Raw genomic sequence first — 19,376 nt, 5'->3', positions numbered from 1 at the left:
CCCTTCTTCAGAAATTTTTTGAAGAAGGGTCCAGGCCCGAAACGTCAGCTTTCTTGTTCCTTTGATGCTGCTTGGCTTGCTGTGTTCATCCAGCTCTACACCTTGTTATCTTGGATAAATATACCAGTTTGATGGCATTATAATGTTGGATTGTGATATCACTCAGTGTCAGATTAGAAGTTATTTGTTTCAAGTGGAACCAATATTGATAATTGCACACTTATTGGGATTAAGCTGCATTTTATTTTCTATAATCCAATTCAGAAGTTGCTCAGCAACAGTTGGAATGCTATATAGGGATAGGAGTAGTCCATTCAGCCCATTGATCCTTCCCAACCATTCAATACGAAAATGGTTGATCAAATGCTTCAATGCGTTTTACCCACCCTATCCCTATAACCCTGTATACTACTGGTAATCAGAAACCTATCAAATGTTCAAATGTTCCCTTAAACATACTCAGAGTCAAATCTTTCTTAACTCTCAATGGTAGACAATTCCAAAAGTTTGCAACCCGCTGAGTTAAAAAAAATTCTAATCTCAGACCTAATGGTATTGCCTTAATTTTTAAATTGTGCCCCCTTACTCTAGATTTAGAGAAAACATGTTATCTGCATCAACCTTCCATATCTACCAGAATCTACCTTTTAGGCATTTTGTAAACTTCAATGAGATCACCTCTCATTCTTCGAAACTTGACAGAATACAGGCCTAATTTGCCAATTGCTCTTCAGAGGTGACTCCCACCATCCCGGAAAGAAGTCTGTTGAACCTTTGTTGCACTCTTACTATAAAAACAATATCTTTTCTGAGATCTGAAGACCAAGGCTGCACACAGATGTGGTCTAGCTAAGCCCTTATACAACTAGCAAGACTTAATTGTTCCTGCACTCAAACCCTCTTACAACAAATGCTAAAATTCCATTAATCTTAGTAAATCGGCATGTTACCCTTAAGGGACTTATCAACATGGACAACCAGGTCTCTTCATCCTGCTACGCTTCCAAACACTTACCATTTAAGGAAAACTCTGCACATCTGTTTCTTTCACCAAAGTGGATAACCTCACATTTTTCTACATTATTTGCCATCTACTATCTCCTTGCCCATTCACTAGGTTTGTCCAAATCCTCCTGAAGTCACTTTACATCTTCCTCACAACATACATTCCCATTTAGCTTTGAAAATCCTCAAGTTTGGAAATACTACATCAGTCCTGAACTCCAAATCATTGAGATACATTGCGAACAGCTGGTGCCCAAATACCGATTTTTGGTCATTTATTCAAACTTAACATTCTTGCTTCAGAATGAACTACCTCACTTTTAAATATAATATCATACTATGATCACTCATCCCTAAAGGTTCTTTCATGACAAAATAAAAACTAAAAGAACTGTCAATGCTGTTCTTTTATGACAAGATTGTTAATTAGCCTTTTGTTTTCATTACACAATACCACATCTAAAATAACATGTCCTGTAGTTGGCTGAGCAGCATACTGCTTTAGAAAACCATCCCTAATGCACTCTAGAAAGTCTACAGCTTTAGCGCTCAATTGGTTTACCTAGTCTGTGATCACTCATGGTTAAAGTCACCCAAGATAACTTGTTGCCCATGCTACATGCTTCTCTCATCTCCTGATTAATACTATGCCCCACTATTATTGTTGGCCTATAAATAATTCCAGCCAATGTCTGCCCCTTGCTGTTTTTTAGTTCCAATCAACAGATTCCATACATTGTTCTTCTGATCTGAGATCCTCCCTTACTAATGAAGTGATCTCATCTTTTATTATCAGCACAACTCTATGCTTTTTCCTTCTTGTCTGTCCTTCCTAAATGTCAATTATCCTTGAATATTCAGTCCCAGTCTTGGTCATCATACAGCCACATTCCTATAATTGCAATTAGATGATACCTGAGTATTGCTGTTTGCTGTGATTGATTGGTGTATGCATACAGGTAGAGAGCCCTTAGCTTATGCAATTTTACTATCTGAGCTACTGCTGTGAGTAGACATGATGTGAATCTTGCAAGATCATGCTCTTGGGTTTGAAAATTTTAGATATCCTACTTTAGAAGCAAACTGATTTTGCTTTGTTCTCTTCATTTTGTGTATACATTTGTTGCAGCAATGGCTCCAGGGTGGATAATTTCCATTACTGTGGAAGGTTCATTGATAATATTGTGTCTTCATGTCTGACATCATCCACAATCTGTGCTACAGATATTGGGGAACACTTTGCTGTGGAAAATAAGTGTCAATCACTTGTTGAAGTGTGCAATAAAACATTTTATTCACATTCTCAGTAGATGAGATATCCAACCAATTGGATTTTTCACCCATATTCCAAACTCCCATAAATTGCTTTCAACATGATCTTACAAAGTGTTTGTGAACAGCATTGTTTTGCAGAAGGGTTTTTTTTGTTGTCTCACAATAACATACTGATGATCACTGAGTTCCAGGGATGAGGTGGCAGGTTGTAATGATCAGTGTTCATTATAGTTTTATCCAGAATAACATCATTCTATTATTCAGATTCATGACCTGAACCATTGTGTCTGAAAGTAGAGTATTGAATCCAAGTTAATTGAAATCTCCTCTGGTGACAGTTGTAATCTCTAGCTGGCAAATAAGAATCCTGAGAAGATCTAACAGCTCATCTATGATTGGACTCCCTGGAGGGAAATACACACCAGTGATCTCACTATTGATCATGGCAGACATGGAGGTCAGACCCTCACTTGTATCACAGCTAGATTGTCAGATGTTGAGATGTATAACATTAAGGTGGTGCTTGATGTTAATTGCAATGCCCTGTCCTTATGTCTAAGAACAAGGCAAAAGCTGAAGTGTTAAATTTGTCTTGCAGGCTTATTAGCGGGTTTTTTTGTTTTGCAATTTCTTCAAAGTCAATACTATAGTTGTCCATAATCAAACTTAGCTCATCAACTTACTATTAAGGGACTCTATGTTGAATACTGCATCAAAGGTAGACACAGATGATGTTACTGATTGTTTGGGCTCACTGGTGTTATATTTTCATGCCAAAGTTGCCAGAGAAATAGTATCCAGGTCAGTTCCCAATGATAGTTGATGTAAGGCATACAATTTGTCTTCTACTTCTATCCATTCATCATTGTCTGTGGTTCTCACTTTAGTTTTAGCTCATGGTGTGAAATTCCACATTGTCAAGATAGTGGCAAGAATGTGGCTGGGTGGAAAATGAGTCTTGGCAAAGTGCAGATAGTTAATCTGTTCACGTTATCTACCTGTTCTATCTTGTCATTCATGAGTCTTCGAACAGCCAAACCACGTGAAAATGGTGGATTTCCTCCCAGTGACTCCAGAGTTTGTTCAGCAAATCCTCCATTCCCTCTCATACCATCATGCTGCTTTACTTGAATGCCTTTGTATTCATGTGAAGCTTTCCTTGGAGATGGGATTGATTGCATTGATAGAAATTGCTGGAAAAACTCAGCAGGTCTGGCAGCATCTGTGAAGAGAAAGCATGTTAACTCTGAAAAAGGGTCACTGGATCCAAAATGTTAACTTTTCTTTCTCTCCACAGATGCTGCCAGACCTACTGAGTTTTTCCAGCAATTTCTGTTTTGTTTTGTTTCTGATTTACAGCATCTACAGTTCTTCATGTTTTTTTGACTGCCTTTATGTTCTCTTTGTTATGCTTTAAATCCAAAAACAAACTGTCAGTTTCTTATCCCTACATCAGCTTGAAGTTCACAATCTCCTTTGGGAAGTTGTTCAGCTTGGAGAAATCCTCCAGGGTTGTGCTCCAATACTTCACAGCTGCTGATGGTAATGGTTTACTGGAGTTCAACTCGTTCTGCTAATTCTCATTGACCTGCATTGAGGGAGCCATCAGAATCAGATGCGGCTCAGGCTGTTTCCCACAGTTGCTAGCAACACAGTGCCCCATCCATGTACACATCAACCCAGGCATTCATTTATCCAGTACATTCACAATTCTTATCTTTGTTTTCAAATCCCTCCACAGTCCAGCCAATGTGAAGTCAGTTAGCTTGGAAGGGTGATTTATGATGCAGAGTGATGCCAGAAGTGACGGTTCAATTTCCACACTGGCTCAAGTCACCACCAAGGTCCTTGACCTTGCCCCTTGCTTGAAGTGGGGTGACCCTCAGGTTAAACCGCCACCAGTTCTCTCTTTCTAACGAGAGAGCAGCCCTATGATTCTCTGGGACTTTGGTGACAACTGCTCCTTTATAGTCTAGCCCTTCTCCATCTCTAAACCGCTGAGAGATCTGTGTTTCTCAAATTTTGGCTTCTCAAATTTCGGCTCCACCATTGAGAATTAGTAAACATCCAATGCAAGGGCAGGCCAGGAATTTAGATTTTCCACACAAGAGACAAAGAAAAGAGGTTTTAATTGGTTCAATGCGTTTTAATTGATAAAATATATAATAGATGGGCACGAATGAACTCTGCAGAATGACCAGCAGCTGTAAACTTATAGCAAGTTGCTTTTATGTCGTATCCGGTGTTGTTTTGCCCTTGTAAACATTGAGTGGGCATAAATAGGGTTTTGTAGTTAGGTAAAGCGGTGGTTGGGGGGTTGCTTTAAAATGCCTTCCAACGCCCGCTTTTGTTAAAAGCAGGCATACTTTTTATATGCTGTAACAAACAAATTTGAGGAAACGATCTTTTTGCATTGTTGCGGGTGAGAGGAGGTTCTTGCTCCCAATCAGGTTGTACAGCTTTTGACTTTCACTGGCATTACCAAGATCTCCGCTTCGGAGAGCAGAGCTCCTTCTCCATCGGGTACATATTCCTCACTCGTGGTCATTGACAACAGTGAAACGCAAATCTCAGCCAGCTCCCCACCAACAACAGATTTACCGATTGTTCGTCTTCAACTCAGGCCAGCGTGCCATCATGGCCAGATTTATTCGCCAGTTGTGCGTGTTATTTTGGAAAAATTCCCTCTGCCGTTTAAGACAGCCGGTAAGACTCCTGACATTTGTCACTGTGCGAATTTCCTCCAGATCTCTCTGGAACTTAACGAGAACTTTGGCGATTTCCATCAACCTTTCTTTTTCTGTATCTCAGGTACTGACCCTGTCGGAAATTATATGGCCGTGTCTATTGTTTCTTATCCTGGTCGGAGTGAGAGTTCAACATCTTCCCCGTCAACGTGAAAACTGTGAGTACCGAATTAGATTAGACACGGAATGTGAGATAAAACCCGAAAACGGTGTGTGTTTACTGGGAAGGAAGAAGTGACAACTTGCTGCTTGAACTTCCATTTTTTTGAACAAAGGAACCCTTGATTTCGATCACTATTATCTTTAAGGTTGTTTGAACGACATTGTCAAAGAGACAATGTCTCTCCAGGCTAGCAGGGAGATCTCAGATGGCGACAATTTCTAATGAAATCGTAAGCCTTTCGAGAGTAACAGTTGATCCCTTTAAATAAATAAACCGGTTTCAAGCCAGTGCCTGATCATTTGGTTGCAGTGGAATAAACTCTGGGATAGGAAATCCTGTAATTCTCAGCCACTTGATTCAAAGCGAACTTTTTTTGTTGTTTGTAAGTACACACATGAAATATGGGATGGCGTGGAGATCAGATAATAGAGGGATTTTCCACTGATTTGAATGTGTGATCTGTAAATTGTCCCCAGGCTCAATTTTTCACTTTTGGCGAACGTTCGCTCCAAAGGTGAAATCCTAATACACCGAAATGTGATCAGTATGGTCATTCGTTTGGCATTGGATTTTCCTGCCGGGCCGAATTGTTCTCAAGGTAATAGGAAAGAGAGGGAGAACGTGACAGGGAAAACCGCAAGGAGCTGTTCGCCACCGCGGGATGCGGCGGAATCGTGCTCAACGTCAGGAGCCTACACTGAACAGCCAGAAAGAAATGTAAAGTAATGAAAAGAAATAATTTCAACAGAAAATTTAAAAATAAAAGGAATGAGTTGCGAACAAAAAGTCAAAAAAATCTGAATACTCAGGTTAACAGGGATAAAGAGGCAAGGATGAAGACAGGGCTAGACAAAATCAAATACCTTGGGCTGTACAGCACACGTTGAGAGGGAAGAGTGAAGGAGTTGGAGACAGTAAGGACTGCAGATGCTGGAAGCTAGAGTCCGTAAATGTGGAGCTGGAAAAGCACAGCTCAGACAGATTCAGAGGAGCAGAAAAGTCAACATTTCCGGCCGAGCCCTCGGTCAGGACTGGGGAGACCAGAAATAAATAGAGGGAGGGGGTTGGGTTTGGCGGGGGTGGCGGGTAGCTTAGATGGAGATAGATGGATACAGTTAGGGGGCTATTGTACTTGGTCAGTGGGAAGGGTGGAGTGGATAGGTGAGGCAGAAGATGGACAGATTGGGGAAAGAGAGATTTTGAAGCTGGTGAAGTCAATATTCAGGCCATTGGGCTGTAAGCTCCTAAGGCAAAATAAGGGGTGTTGTCCCTCCAGTTTACATTTGGCCTCACTCTGACAGTGGAGGAAGCCAAGGATGGACGTAGATCCTTTCCGCAGGGACTGTTCACTCCGTGACTCCCTTGTCAGCTCCAAATTCCCTATCTACCCATCCACCACACCTGGTACCTTTCCCTGCAACCGCAGGAGGTGCTACACCTGCCCCTACACCTCCCCTCTTATCTCTGTCCGAGGCCCCATACAATCCTTCCAAATCCAACAGAGATTCACCTGCACTTCATCTAACCTCATCTACTGTATCCATTCCTCTGATATGGTCTCCTCTATATCAGGGAGACCAAATGCAGACTCGGGGACCGGTTCACAGAGCATCTGTGCTCTGCATGCAACAACCAACCCGACCTTCCAGTTGCCATCCATTTTAACTTCTTCTCCCACTCCCATGGCGACATGCTCACTCTTGGCTTCCTCTACTGTCAGAATGAGGCCAAGGGTCTAGGATCTGAGGGCACAGCCTTAGAGTAAAGGGAAGACTTTTTAGAATGGAGATAAGGAGAAACTTCTTCAGCCAGAGAGTGGTGAATCTATGGAATTCATTGCCACAGAAGGGTGTGGAGGCCAGGTCATTGAGTACTTCTAAGACTGAGATCGATAGGTTCTTGATTATCAAGGGGATCAAGGCTTACGGGGAGAAAGCGGGAGAATGGGGTTGAGGAACCTATCAGCCATGGCGGAGCAGACTCGATGAGCTGAATGGCCTAATTTCTGCTCCTATGTCTTATGGTCTTATGATCTTATTGTTGCACAGTGATGTCCAGATAATATTCTGAGATCCTGAGAAGAACTGAGCCACACATTTCAGGTTATACCACAGACCAACAAATAGGTGAAAGGGAGTAGACAGGAAAAAATATGTGGGCAGATGTAGGAAATTGTAAAACTCGTTTAATTTTAGAATCATGAGAGATTTGAACTTATTTAAACAAACTGTGGCGGTGCAAGGAAGAAAAAGGCAAACAGCATTTGGAAATCTTGTCCAAAAGTAAAAAAAATCTCTGACTCATTTTCTAACAAATCTAACGAGGTGGAAAGCACTGGCACAATTAATAGTGGGAAATCAACCAAGCAGGTAAGAGAAGTAAACTTGAGAGAACATTGTAGTGATCACAATAAAATATTTATGATAATAATTCATGTAGATACATGGATGATAAATAACATTGAAATACATCAACAATGAGGGAATAGAGAAGTATCTGAGGGACAGCAGGATACAATAATAGGGGATAGTACTTCACGAAGAGATCAACAGAAATTGTGAGAAACTTATTGGAAAAGATTAAAGTATGTAAAGTTTTTTGAGAAGATTTGCCAATCGGGTTGTGGGTGAGGTTGTAGCCTTGCTCACCGAGCCGGTGTTTTTGGTTGGAGACATTTCGTCATCCTGCTAGGTAACATCATCAGTGAAGTTTCTCCGGAGGCGCACTGACGATGTTGCCCAACAGGGTGATGAACATTTGCAACCAAACACACTGGCTTGGCGAGCAAGTCTACAACCTCAAAAGAATAAAGTAACCAAGAATGGGACACAATCACAGAATAGGACAGCACAGATGTAGATATTTGTCCCATAGAGTCTTCAGTAATTCTTTTGAAGGGCAATACACCTGACATACTTTTTTCTCCATATCACTGTATTTTTCTTAAGTATTTATGCAATTTGTTCTTTGACGGCTCTGTCCACCATCACATCAGACAGTGCAAACCAATCCTAATCATCTGTTAAGTGAACATTGTTTTCCTCATTTACCTTCTTGTTCTTATATTGAAACATATGGATGAGGAGCATAAGTAGATCATTCATCCCTCAAATTTGCTCTACCGTTAAATAAGATCATAGTTGATTTGTTTGTGCTGCTATTTCTACATTTCCATTTATTCCCAATTCCCATGAATTCTCTTGCCAAACAAAAATCTGTTTAGTTCCACCTTAAAAATATTCAATGATCCTGCCTGTACCAGCTTCTGAAATAGAAAGTTCCAAAGTCACACAATCCTCAAGAAAAAAAATTCTCCTCATCTCAAAAGTATAACCTGTAATGTTTAAACCGTGCCCCCATGGCAGGTCTTTCACATATCACCTTAAATTTCCTCCATTAGAAACAATTTTACTTTAGTTATGGTATTTAAACGCCTGCTGATAAAAAAAAAGTAAATTTAGATGTAAGGAATAAGGTGAGGCCAAAGAAAATGTCTTTTGCAAAGTGCATAAACAGTAAAAGAAAGGATGACAAAAGACATTGAAAGCTTAGGAAGGGGTCAACAAAAGCAATGAGGATATATGAAATCGAAATATCAAAGTAGAATAAGAAGAATAATACATTTTAGCATCATCAGTCTTCCTATACCAAATAGATTGCAGCAGTTCGAGAAGGTAGTTCACAATCACTTTCCCAAGAGCAGTTGGAAAGGGCAACAAATGCAGGCTAAAAATAAATTCTATTGAAACATGAATAACCAAAAGAGAATTGGGATAGAGATTGGGGAGGCAATGGCCTAGTGGTATTATCACAGGACTATTAATCCAGAGACGCCAGGTAATATCCTGGGGACCTGGGTTCAAATCTCCACCATGGCAAATTGTGGAATTGGATTTCAAAAAAAAAGTCTGGAATTGAGAATCTACTGATCACCATGAAATCATTGCAAATTGTTGGGAAAAACCCATCTGGTTCACTAATACCCTTTAGGGAACAAAACTGGCATCCTTACCTGGTCTGGCCTACATGTGACTCCAGACCCACAGCAGTTTTTTTGACTCTTAACTGCCCTCTGGGCAATTAGGGATGGGCAATAAATGCTGCCTAGCCAGCAATGCCCTTATCCTGTGAATGAATAAAGAAGAAAAAAGATAAGGCTACCAAGAGATGAGGCAGATAAGCTCATGGAAATTACTGCTGAAATTACAAGAATATTGAATGGTTGAATAATTTACCTCAATTTTCATTGAAGAGTGTAACAGGAAAAATAGCTCAAATCTTCCACTATGGAGAAAGGCTTCCGAGTCAACCAACACCACTGATGCATATTGGGACTTTGGATAGAGATTAAAATATGATAAGAGGTCAATCACATGAAAGCTACAGTCTGCGAATCACATAATGATGGAAGGAAGATAAATGAAGAAATATGTAAGCAAATCGGGGAATAGAATAATAGATAAATAAGACTTGGGGGATTTCAACTAACACAATAGAAATTGGACAAGATAGGTAAGTTAATAGATAAAGAAAAGGAGTTCTTAGAATATGAACAGGGCTTCCTTTTCAAATTAATGTGTAATAAAGCCAACAAGGGAAGATTCACTATTAGATCTTGTTTTGTGAAATGAATCAGAGCAGATAAGAGATGTACAAGTAGGGAAATATCTAGGCAATAGTGACTGAACTATAATATGCTTTAAGGTGGTAGTAGAGAAGGGTTTACATATTACAAAAAATAGTTAACAGATTGAACAAAAGCTATTTTTGAGGGGCTGTGAATAGAACCTGGGGAAAACAAACAGGAAATCATAGTGACAAATAACAATAAGGAACAATAGGAAACTTGTAAAACAGTGTTCAACAGATTGCAGGTAAAGTATCTCCATTAATAAGACTACATGGAAAAATAAAGTCATAAGGAAAAATTGTAAGATTAAGGAATATTGGCAGCAACAGTCTGAATGAAAAGGCAAAGTATGAAGATATTAAGGAAGAATTCAATAAATAATTGGTAAAGCAGATAGTAATGATGATATTAAATTAATAACAGTAAAATGAGTTTGAGAATGTGGTTGTACAGGATATTGGAATACTGTGTACAGTTCTGGTTGCCCTGCTGGAGGAAGGATATTATTAATTTGGCAAGCGTGTAGAAAGATTTACAAGGATGTTACCTGGACGACAGGGTTTGAGTTATAAGGAGAGGCTGGATAGGTTGGGACTTCTTTCCCTGGAGTGTCAGAGGTCAACAGGTGATCTTTAGAGGTTTATAAAATCATGCAGAGCATAGATAGGGCAAATAGCAAAGGTCTTTTCCCTAGGGTTGGGGTGTTCAAAACTAGAGGGCATAATTTTAAGGTGAGAGGAGAGAGGTTTAAAAGGGACCTGAGAGGCAACTTTTCCACACAGAGGGTGGTTTGTATGTAGAATGAACTGCCAAAGGAAGTGATAGATGTAGATACAGGTACATTTAAAAGACATTTGGACAAGTATGTGAATAGGAAAGCTTTAGAGGGATATGAGCCAAACACAACCACATGGGACAGTTCTGTTTGGGTAGCAAGGACAAGTTGGACCAAAGGGTCTGTTTCCATGTTGTATGCCCCTATGACTCTATAAAATAGTAAAATACTTTACAGGCATGGGAATGTAAAAGGAAGGTGGGGATATGAATAGGGTTATTAATGGATAGGATAATGGCATAGGTATTACTTTGGTAAAGAGTTAATAGAAAGAAATTATTTTGTTTCAGTCATTACAATAATTACATGTGGCATTGATTAAGGGAATGAATATTGAAAAATAAAATGACTGAAGCGCATAATATTGACATAGGCAAGGGAAGGATCAATGTTTATATGTGGGAAAAAGAAATAGACATTGGATAAGGTGGGAAGAGGATTCATGTATTGAGTATAAACAATGGCATATCAGTTGGGTTAAACTTTGTTTCTGTATATAATTCTATGAGAACATCAGCATTTGGTGAAGAAAAGCTGCTCAGCAGAACTAGGGATCACTTCACAATTTACACAAATGGATTAAGAAGTTTTTTTGCAGTGAAGTTAATGTGCATCTGATCTGAGTTGGTAATTGTATTTTGTATTTCCAAAACATTAGCACAACTTTTCCATACTGGCTAACACCAATGTTAGTGACCTTTCAATAACTTTGTGAGCAAGAATCATTCGGTTTCTCTATGGCTTCAAGGTGTCAATGTCTTGCTGGATTCAGTTTCATTTCCCCCACATAGCCATTGTTTATACAAAATACTTGACATTTAATATTAGCAAATTATTTCCTCTCAGGCTAATTTCCTGAAACAACCATGAAGATGCTGGAAAATGTCAGACGGTCTGGCAACATCTGTGAAGACAGAAACAGAGTTAATGTTTCAAGTTCAGTTTCACCTCCTGTATCAGTGGATATCAAAATAGAAATAATGGCTCCAACCTTCTGATACATTGACATTTGAAGAGTTAGCATTGTCACGGAGTTATGACTTGGTGGGTGCAGTGTGTTGAGAATTTTTGTGAGGTGAGGAGGACTGAACACAGTTAAGAGGGTGAGTGAAATGTTAGCATTGCTGAAGTTGAGGAAGAGAGTGAATATTGTCAGGGGACAGTAGTAGGGTGGAACTCTCAATGGGTGAGACAGGGGATGAATGTTCTCATGGATGAGTAGGGGTTGTACACTCGGGGTGCTGGGGTGTTGGTGATTACCCTGTGGGGGGGTGTAAAGGAGGGAGTGAAATTGTTATGCAGTTTAAGAGATTAGAATGATAGAATCATACAGCACAGAAAAAGGCCTTTCTATATATTATCTACCTATACTTGTCCCACTTTCCTGCACTAGGCCCATAGCCTTGAATGTTATGACATTTCAAATGCTCAACCAAGTACTTTTTAAAGGTTGTGAGGTTTCCCTCTGTCAGGCAGTGCATTTCAGACCCACTACTCCCTGACCAGTACCATGGTCAAGACTTTGTGCTGTATGGTCTAATCCAAAAATACACATTGAGACAAACGTTGACTATTCTATGAAAGATGTTCTTTGGTCTGTCTGAAATCTATCAGTCTTCCAGAGCAAAGGGTTGTCCATGACCTTTGCAGACTGACAACAGCAGGGTGCAGGACTATGAAAGCTTGGGGCAGCTGCCACAAAGGCACAATGAGGAAAAGTCTAAGGCCCGGCTGCATAGTGAGCAAGGAACTGGGAACTGTAGAACTGTGTGTTTGACATGCAATGAATTTTGTAAATATTCACAGTAATTGTGAATGTAGAATCATAGAATCATAGAATCCCTACATTGTGGCCCAACAAGTCCACACCGACCGTAGGAGCATCCCACCCAGGCCCATCCCCCTATAATCCACCTAATCTAGGCATCCCTAAACACTACAGGCAATCTAGCATGGCCAATCCACCTATCCTGCACATCTTTGGACTGTGGGAGGAAACTGTAGCTCCCGGAGGAAACCCACACAGACACGGGGAGAACATGCAAACTGCACACAGACAGTTGCCAAAGGGTGGAATCGAACTCAGGTTCCTGGCCCTGTGAGACAGCATTTGATACATTCCATAAACCTTCTGCAAACCTTCCACCATCTCGTAAAATATCAGACAGGTCGGTGGCAAGCGGATAGGTATTGTATTGATTATAGACCGGATTTTATAAGGTTACCTAACCTTCAAACCTGCCAATGGGCAAGTGTAAAATCCAGCCCATGGGTTTCATGAGCTCTTGGTTGTATTCCAATTCCTAATGCTGGACTCTTTCTAAATTTAGATTACTTGCAGAGCTAGTTTGTTTATTTGGAGCAATTTAGGCATCTTTGGGGTGATTTATGAGCTGTTCAGCAGCATCCAACTTGTTACAGTAAGGCTTGTGAGTTAATTTTATAAAGTAACTAATGGGCTTGAGCAGAGGGAGCTGAAGAGTTGCAATGGATAAGGGATTAGTGAATAGGGTGTTGGATTGTTTAAAGTAGACAGAAGGTTCAATGACATTCAATAGTTCTTAATCATTCATGAGATGTGGGCTTCACTGGTTGGGCCAGGGTTTAGTGCCCATCTCAAGTTGTCCATGAGAAGGTGAACTGTTTTCTTGAACTGCTGTAGTCCACTTGGCGTAAGTAAACTCACAATACCGTTAAGGTGGGTGTTCCAGGATTTTAATGCAGTGATTTTGAAGAATGGTAATATATTTCCATAATATGATGGTGTGTGGCTTGGAGGGGAACTTACAGCTAATGGTATATCTGCTGCTTGGTCCTGGATGGTGTCAAGCTTCTTGAGCGTTGTTGGAGGTGCACGCGTTCAGGCAAGTGGGGAGGATTCCATTACACTCCGGACTTATGCCTTGAAGATACTCAAATGGCTTTGGAAATTTGGGAGGTAGTTACTTGCTGAAAGATTCCTAGCCTCTGGCCTACTTTTATAACCATGAAGTGGAGGTGCCAGACTTGGACTGGGGTGGACAAGTTCAGAAGTCACATGTCACCTGAAGGAACAATGCTCCGAAAGCTTGTGATTTCAAATAAACCGGTTGGACTATAATCTGGTGGATTGTGTGACTTCTGAACTCCTTTTATAACCACAATACTCATAGGGCTAGTTCAGCTTCTCGTCAATGGTAAGCCCAGGATGTTGATTGTGGGGTATCCAGTAATGGTAATGCCATTGAATGTCAAAGGCATTGGTTAGATTCTCTCTTGTTGGCAATGGTCATTACCTGACAATTGTGTACCATGAACACTACTTGCCACTTGTCAGCTCAAACCTGGATATTGTGTAGCCTTTTGTTTTTTTCGACATGGACTGCTTCGGTATTGGAAGAGTGGTGCTGAACATTGTGCAGTCATCAATGAACATCCCTAATTCTCATATTATGATGGAGGGAAGGTCATTGATGAAGCAGCTAAAGATGGTTAGGCCAAGGAAACTGCCCTGAGGAATTCCTGCAGGTTCTGAAACTGAAACAATTGACCTCCAACAACCTCAACCCATCTTTCTTTCTCTTAGATATGACTCCAACCAGCAGAGAGCTCCCCCCCCGCTGCCCCCAGTCTCCTTTACTCTAGTTTTGCTAGAGCTCCTTGATGTCATACTTGGTCAAATGTGGCCTATGTGAAGGGTAGTCACTCATACTACATCTTTGGAGTTCAGCTTTCTTGTCCATAATTGAGCCAAGGCAATGGGACATTGGGTGAGGATTCTTTTTGACTTAGTTACTGACTTGATATAGCTGCTGCAGATACATGGAAGGACCAACTGGAAGCCCCAAGGCCAATCCAAAATTGGCCTAGTTAACATTAGTTAGTTGAGCTATTAGCACTTGACAGACATCCATGGACATCTTCCAATTTTTAAAAATTGTATTTCAGGCTGTTTGCCTTATCAGATCTGTCTCAGGGTGAGGATGATGATCAAGCAACATATAGGCAGGCTTGTGACAAGTATCTTGAAATTGTGTAAACCATTCTTAACTACTAGCTTGAAAAGGATGTTTCATGAAACTGCGTCAAAAGAAAATATATTTTGTTTGCTGTTGCTGCTTAGGCCACAGCAGACAATGAAGAATTCAAATTGGAGCAAATTTGTTTCCTGCTTCATGCATCTCACTATCATATGTGAAGGATAGGTTGTGTCTGACTAATGTAATTTCTGCATTGTTAGAATCTGCTATTCCTGGGAACCAAAGCATGTATGATGTAACAATGAAAGTCCCTCAACTATGCCCCCAAATGTAACTTTGGTTTAATATCGGATGAGTTTGTTTGGTGAACATGGCATTTTTGTTTGTCTTGTTCGCTATCCATTTATGCATAAAGTTGTTAATTAATTGTTCATAGTTTTACACCATGGGTCTAGATCCACTGAGAACAGGATTAAGGCCATCAAACTGAATTTCACGTGTGACTTTTATTTCCTTGATGTTAATTCGAAGTGGTAACTCACTGTATCAGCAAGCATCTTCCTCTGACTTTATAGTGAAAAGGAATGAGGGTAGATGAATATTAAATAAATGTTACGTCTATTATATTTTTACACTTTTATCTTATTATCTTGGATTTAACATAGCAAAGATTTTGTTGGAAGAAAAAACTAAATCAGACAGAAATACAAAGCAGTAATATGATGTTCTCAAAATTATGGAAATTTCACTCGCTGAATTAGATTTAATGCATAAATAAGTTTCTTATGGCCTTAATCTCATATAATTTTCTCCTGTACTTTTAGGTTTTTTGCAGCCTCGTACTTTGCCCAGTGGAGGACTTTTTCCTTTCACTCAGAGTCTTTTTTGTGATATTGGTTCTCAGTGTCGTAGCACAGAGTTCACAAGATCAGAGAACTCTCCCCGTTCCAGGTACTAGATTCCAACATGTCTTTGTGAAGAAAGAAACTTAAATAAGACTTACTATAACTAAATAATCTGGTTAAAGACATATATGGGTATATAAAGTCAGAAGTGTAGAGGAACGTAGAAAATGAGATTCCCCTGGGCACTGTCCAACTTGTTGGCTAGAAGGAGAAAAGGATACGAAAGTCGAGTGTTGGAGGACAAAATTATAAGCCAGAGGCAAGATTGGAAGCTGAAGCACAGGAAGATTGAATAGGTCAGCATAGGATCAGAGGTCTTGTGCATTACAACTCAGATAACCTGGCAGTGAACGATCAAACTGGAGCTAATTCGTTAGTCACTGCAAACCTTTATTCCTCGAGGCATACATTACAGATGTGCATCTCAAATCTGACAACGACATTTTCAGCTTACTCTTATCTTGAGGAGAACGGTGCATTCCAAGCTAATGCCCACCACCTAAACTCAATTAAACTCCCAATTAACATACAATTCACATCCTGGAGGAGTTTAGAAAATATAAGGGAGATGGGAAAGATCAGGCTCCTGTCAGATTATGTGAATAAGTGAAGCAAGTAAACTAACTCCAACATATAATTGCCAAGGTGCTTACCTTGTGAATCCAGTAGGCCTCATCTCCCTTTAACTGCTGGATCTCCAGAGACCTGAGAACTTGGCTGACCAGGGTTGAATTTAACGTGGTAGTTATGTGTAAGTCACTCAACCTCTTCATAATATTTAACTCCAGTTGATCTCCTGGGACTGGGTTTGTTGTCTGCCCGAGTCCTGTTTTTATTCAAACTTGAAATAGGTGGGTCAGGATGGGATTCAGACTTTTGATATTCTACCATCCCATTCAGTTGAATCATTTTCCCCAATAGTCTGTTTGACCACATTTTGTGTTGCTAGGTCCAAACTTTTCATGAATGCTGTTTGAAGTTAGGACCAAGTTTCAAGAATGAGTAGACCCCACAGTATCTGATTTCTATATTCCTGATTGAAATATATCCCATCAAAGTTGAGAATTTACTGTGAAGGATGCTGCTTTAAATCATACCCAACATCCAATATTATTAGAAAAGTAGGGTCCAGCCAGTCTGGTGGTGTATGTTTCTCCAATGACAGCATTGCCACAGTCACTTAATTCAAATCTTAATTTGGATTCAGGACAACATAGAAACAGGAGTAGTCTGTTCAGCCCTTTGAGTCTGGTCTACCTTTAATTAGATCATGGTTGATCTGAACCTCAATCTCATTTACTCACCTTTGCTGCATCCTAACTGACACTCTTACCTAACAATATCTACTGATAACAAAAATAGAAAATTTCAAAAATGCTCAGTGGGTTAACTAACATCTGTGGAGAGAAAATAGAGTTAACATGACCCAAGCAGTCACAGGCCATTCAGTTTAAACAGAAACAAAAATTGCACTCAAAACTCAGCAGATCTGGAAGCATCTATGTGAGAAAACAGCTACAATTTTGAGTCTGGTGACTCTTCATAATGAAAAGGGAGATATGATGTGCATGGACTTCCTGAAGGTATTTGATAATTTGTTGCACAACAGACTTGTGAGCAAAGCTCTAACTTTGTCCCTTTTATTCCACTTAAATAACATTTAAATAATGTCAGAAATCACAGCACACTAGGTTATAGTCCAACAGGTTTATTTGAAAATACATGCTTTTGGAGCCTCTCTCCTTCTTCAGGTGTTAATGAGAGAGGTAGTGTCAGACACAAAATTTATAAGTAAATTATCAAAGGGTCATACCGCTGATGAGGATATGTTAAACAAACCCGAGATGCTGTTAAATCTTTAATCAGTTAGAAGGTTTTGATTGATTAATATGTATGTGTAAATCCCCAAATTCCCTTTAAGCCACTGTCCTGAGAGAACTAAAGGTTTTATCAATGCAAAGAAAAGGTGACATTTTAGGTCAATGCATGTTAGATGTGAGGCCTTGTTTAGAATCTGTTTATGTTTTGGTCTGACCCTTTGATCTTTTACTTATAAATTCTACGTCTGATACTACCTCTCTCATTAACACCCGAAGAAGGAGCAAGGCTCTGAAAGCTTGTGTTTTCAAATAAACCTGTTGGACTATAACCTGGTGTTGTGTGATTTCTGACATTGTCCACCCCAGTCCAATACCGGCACCTCCACATCATGACTACCATCAACACCAATAAAAGTGACATTGATAACTTGGACACATGCTGGTTGAGTGAAAGAAAACAAGGAATTATTAATTAATGGATGCTTTTTGGGCTTGGCGAAGGTTTGCAATGGTGCTTTTAAGGGCTCAGTTTTGGGACCTTCACTTTTCCTGATATTTTAGAATTCCTACAGTGTGGAAACAGGCCCTTTGGCCCAACAAGTCCACACCGACCCTCAGAGACACCCAGACCCATCCCCCTATTATCCACCCAATCTACACATCCTTGAACACTATAGGCAATTTAGCATGGCCAATTCACCTAACCTGCAAATCTTTGGACTGTGGGACAAAACCGGAGCACCCGGAGGAAACCCACGCAGACACAAGGAGAACGTGCAAACTCCACCCAGTTGCCTGAGGGCGGAATCGAACCCGTGCCGTGAGGCACCGTGATCCAGACCTTACTGTTATACAGGGCACAAATCAAAATTTGCTAAAGTTACAAAACTTGAAAGCATTGTAAGCTGTGGGGAAGACAGTATAGAACTTCAAAAAGACTTTGACACATTGGTGAAGTGTGCGAGTCAGTGGTAGATGAAGTTCAATGTGGAACAAAATCAGAAATTGTTGGAAAAACTCAACAGGTCAGACAAGATCTGTGGACAGAAAGCAGAGTTAATGTTTCAGGTCCATTGTCCCTTCTTTAGAATGGAGAAGAAGGGTCAGTTCTGAAACAAGACTCTATGATGCTTTAGGAAGCATGAGGATATAAAAACACATGGATGTCCCTGTAATGTACAGATTCGGTCTGTGACATGTTTATTATATTCTACTTTTTAATAGAGCACGGATTTTCCCTGATTGAACAATTTGCAAAATTGAATATTAGCCAGTAATGTTTGGTTTATGCCATTTACAAAATGAGAATCTAACCTGTGTTTGTGTTGTTGCAGGTCTTCGCTGGGCTTCACAGATGAGAGTGGGGTCAACTTCTTAACATTAATACAAGATCTTGGAAAGGAAATCAATGAAACCATGCAAAAAGCATCTACTTTACAAAGCAATTTAAATGAATTGTTTGGAGATTCGGGTAATGTTGTGATACAAGTGATAATGTTTTACTTCAGTTAATACATTGTGAAAATCTCAACTATAATTAATACTGTGGAATTGCTGTAATCAGATGCATGTAGTCTTTGTTTGCTTTATTGGGACTCATAATATTCTGGTTTAGAGTCCTTACCTTTTACTACATAATGAAACTGATCGGCTCAGAAAAGCTGGTCCATCCTGTTGGAAAGACTCTCTCTGGGGGTAAAAAAAGTGGATGAAATAAGGTGACAAAAATGGCCAAATGAATGAAAGCCCTGACCATGGTGCACTAAGTACGTTTGAAAGTGGGGGAGGTCATCAAATGCTAATACATTTTCAGAAAAGATTGGATGACTTAGAGGATGTGTGGCACTCATCTTAGAAGAGAGAGAACTGCAGAAAAATTGCAAGGGTCTAGCATACATTTCAAAACCACAATGTGACAGAAAATCCTTCAATGTCATGTAATTTAGATTCCAATTATTTCCAAGTTGTTGCAGGTCTGAGTCTCTCCAACCCAAGGAGTCATCTATCTATGAAATCTGTCAAAAACTGATTAAAACA

At 39.9% G+C, this 19,376-nt stretch overlaps 1 protein-coding gene across 1 annotated transcript in view; it reads left to right on the top strand.

The window, feature by feature from the left end:
* The first annotated feature begins 4,786 nt into the window (after positions 1 to 4,786).
* Positions 4,787 to 19,376, top strand: part of LOC109912449 (ATP-binding cassette sub-family A member 13-like) — a 268,159-nt gene continuing 253,569 nt past the window's right edge. The window contains exons 1-4 of the mRNA XM_048608185.1: positions 4,787 to 4,986; positions 5,092 to 5,185; positions 15,439 to 15,565; positions 18,674 to 18,810. Of these exons, the coding sequence (XP_048464142.1) occupies positions 4,918 to 4,986; positions 5,092 to 5,185; positions 15,439 to 15,565; positions 18,674 to 18,810 (427 nt within the window). The 5' untranslated portion in view covers positions 4,787 to 4,917. The remainder of the gene's footprint in view (positions 4,987 to 5,091; positions 5,186 to 15,438; positions 15,566 to 18,673; positions 18,811 to 19,376) is intronic.

The sequence above is a fragment of the Rhincodon typus genome, chromosome 2 (assembly GCF_021869965.1).
Source record: "Rhincodon typus isolate 14 chromosome 2, sRhiTyp1.1, whole genome shotgun sequence".
NCBI classification, from domain to species: domain Eukaryota; kingdom Metazoa; phylum Chordata; class Chondrichthyes; order Orectolobiformes; family Rhincodontidae; genus Rhincodon; species Rhincodon typus.
This window is presented reverse-complemented; position numbering and strand designations above follow the sequence as displayed.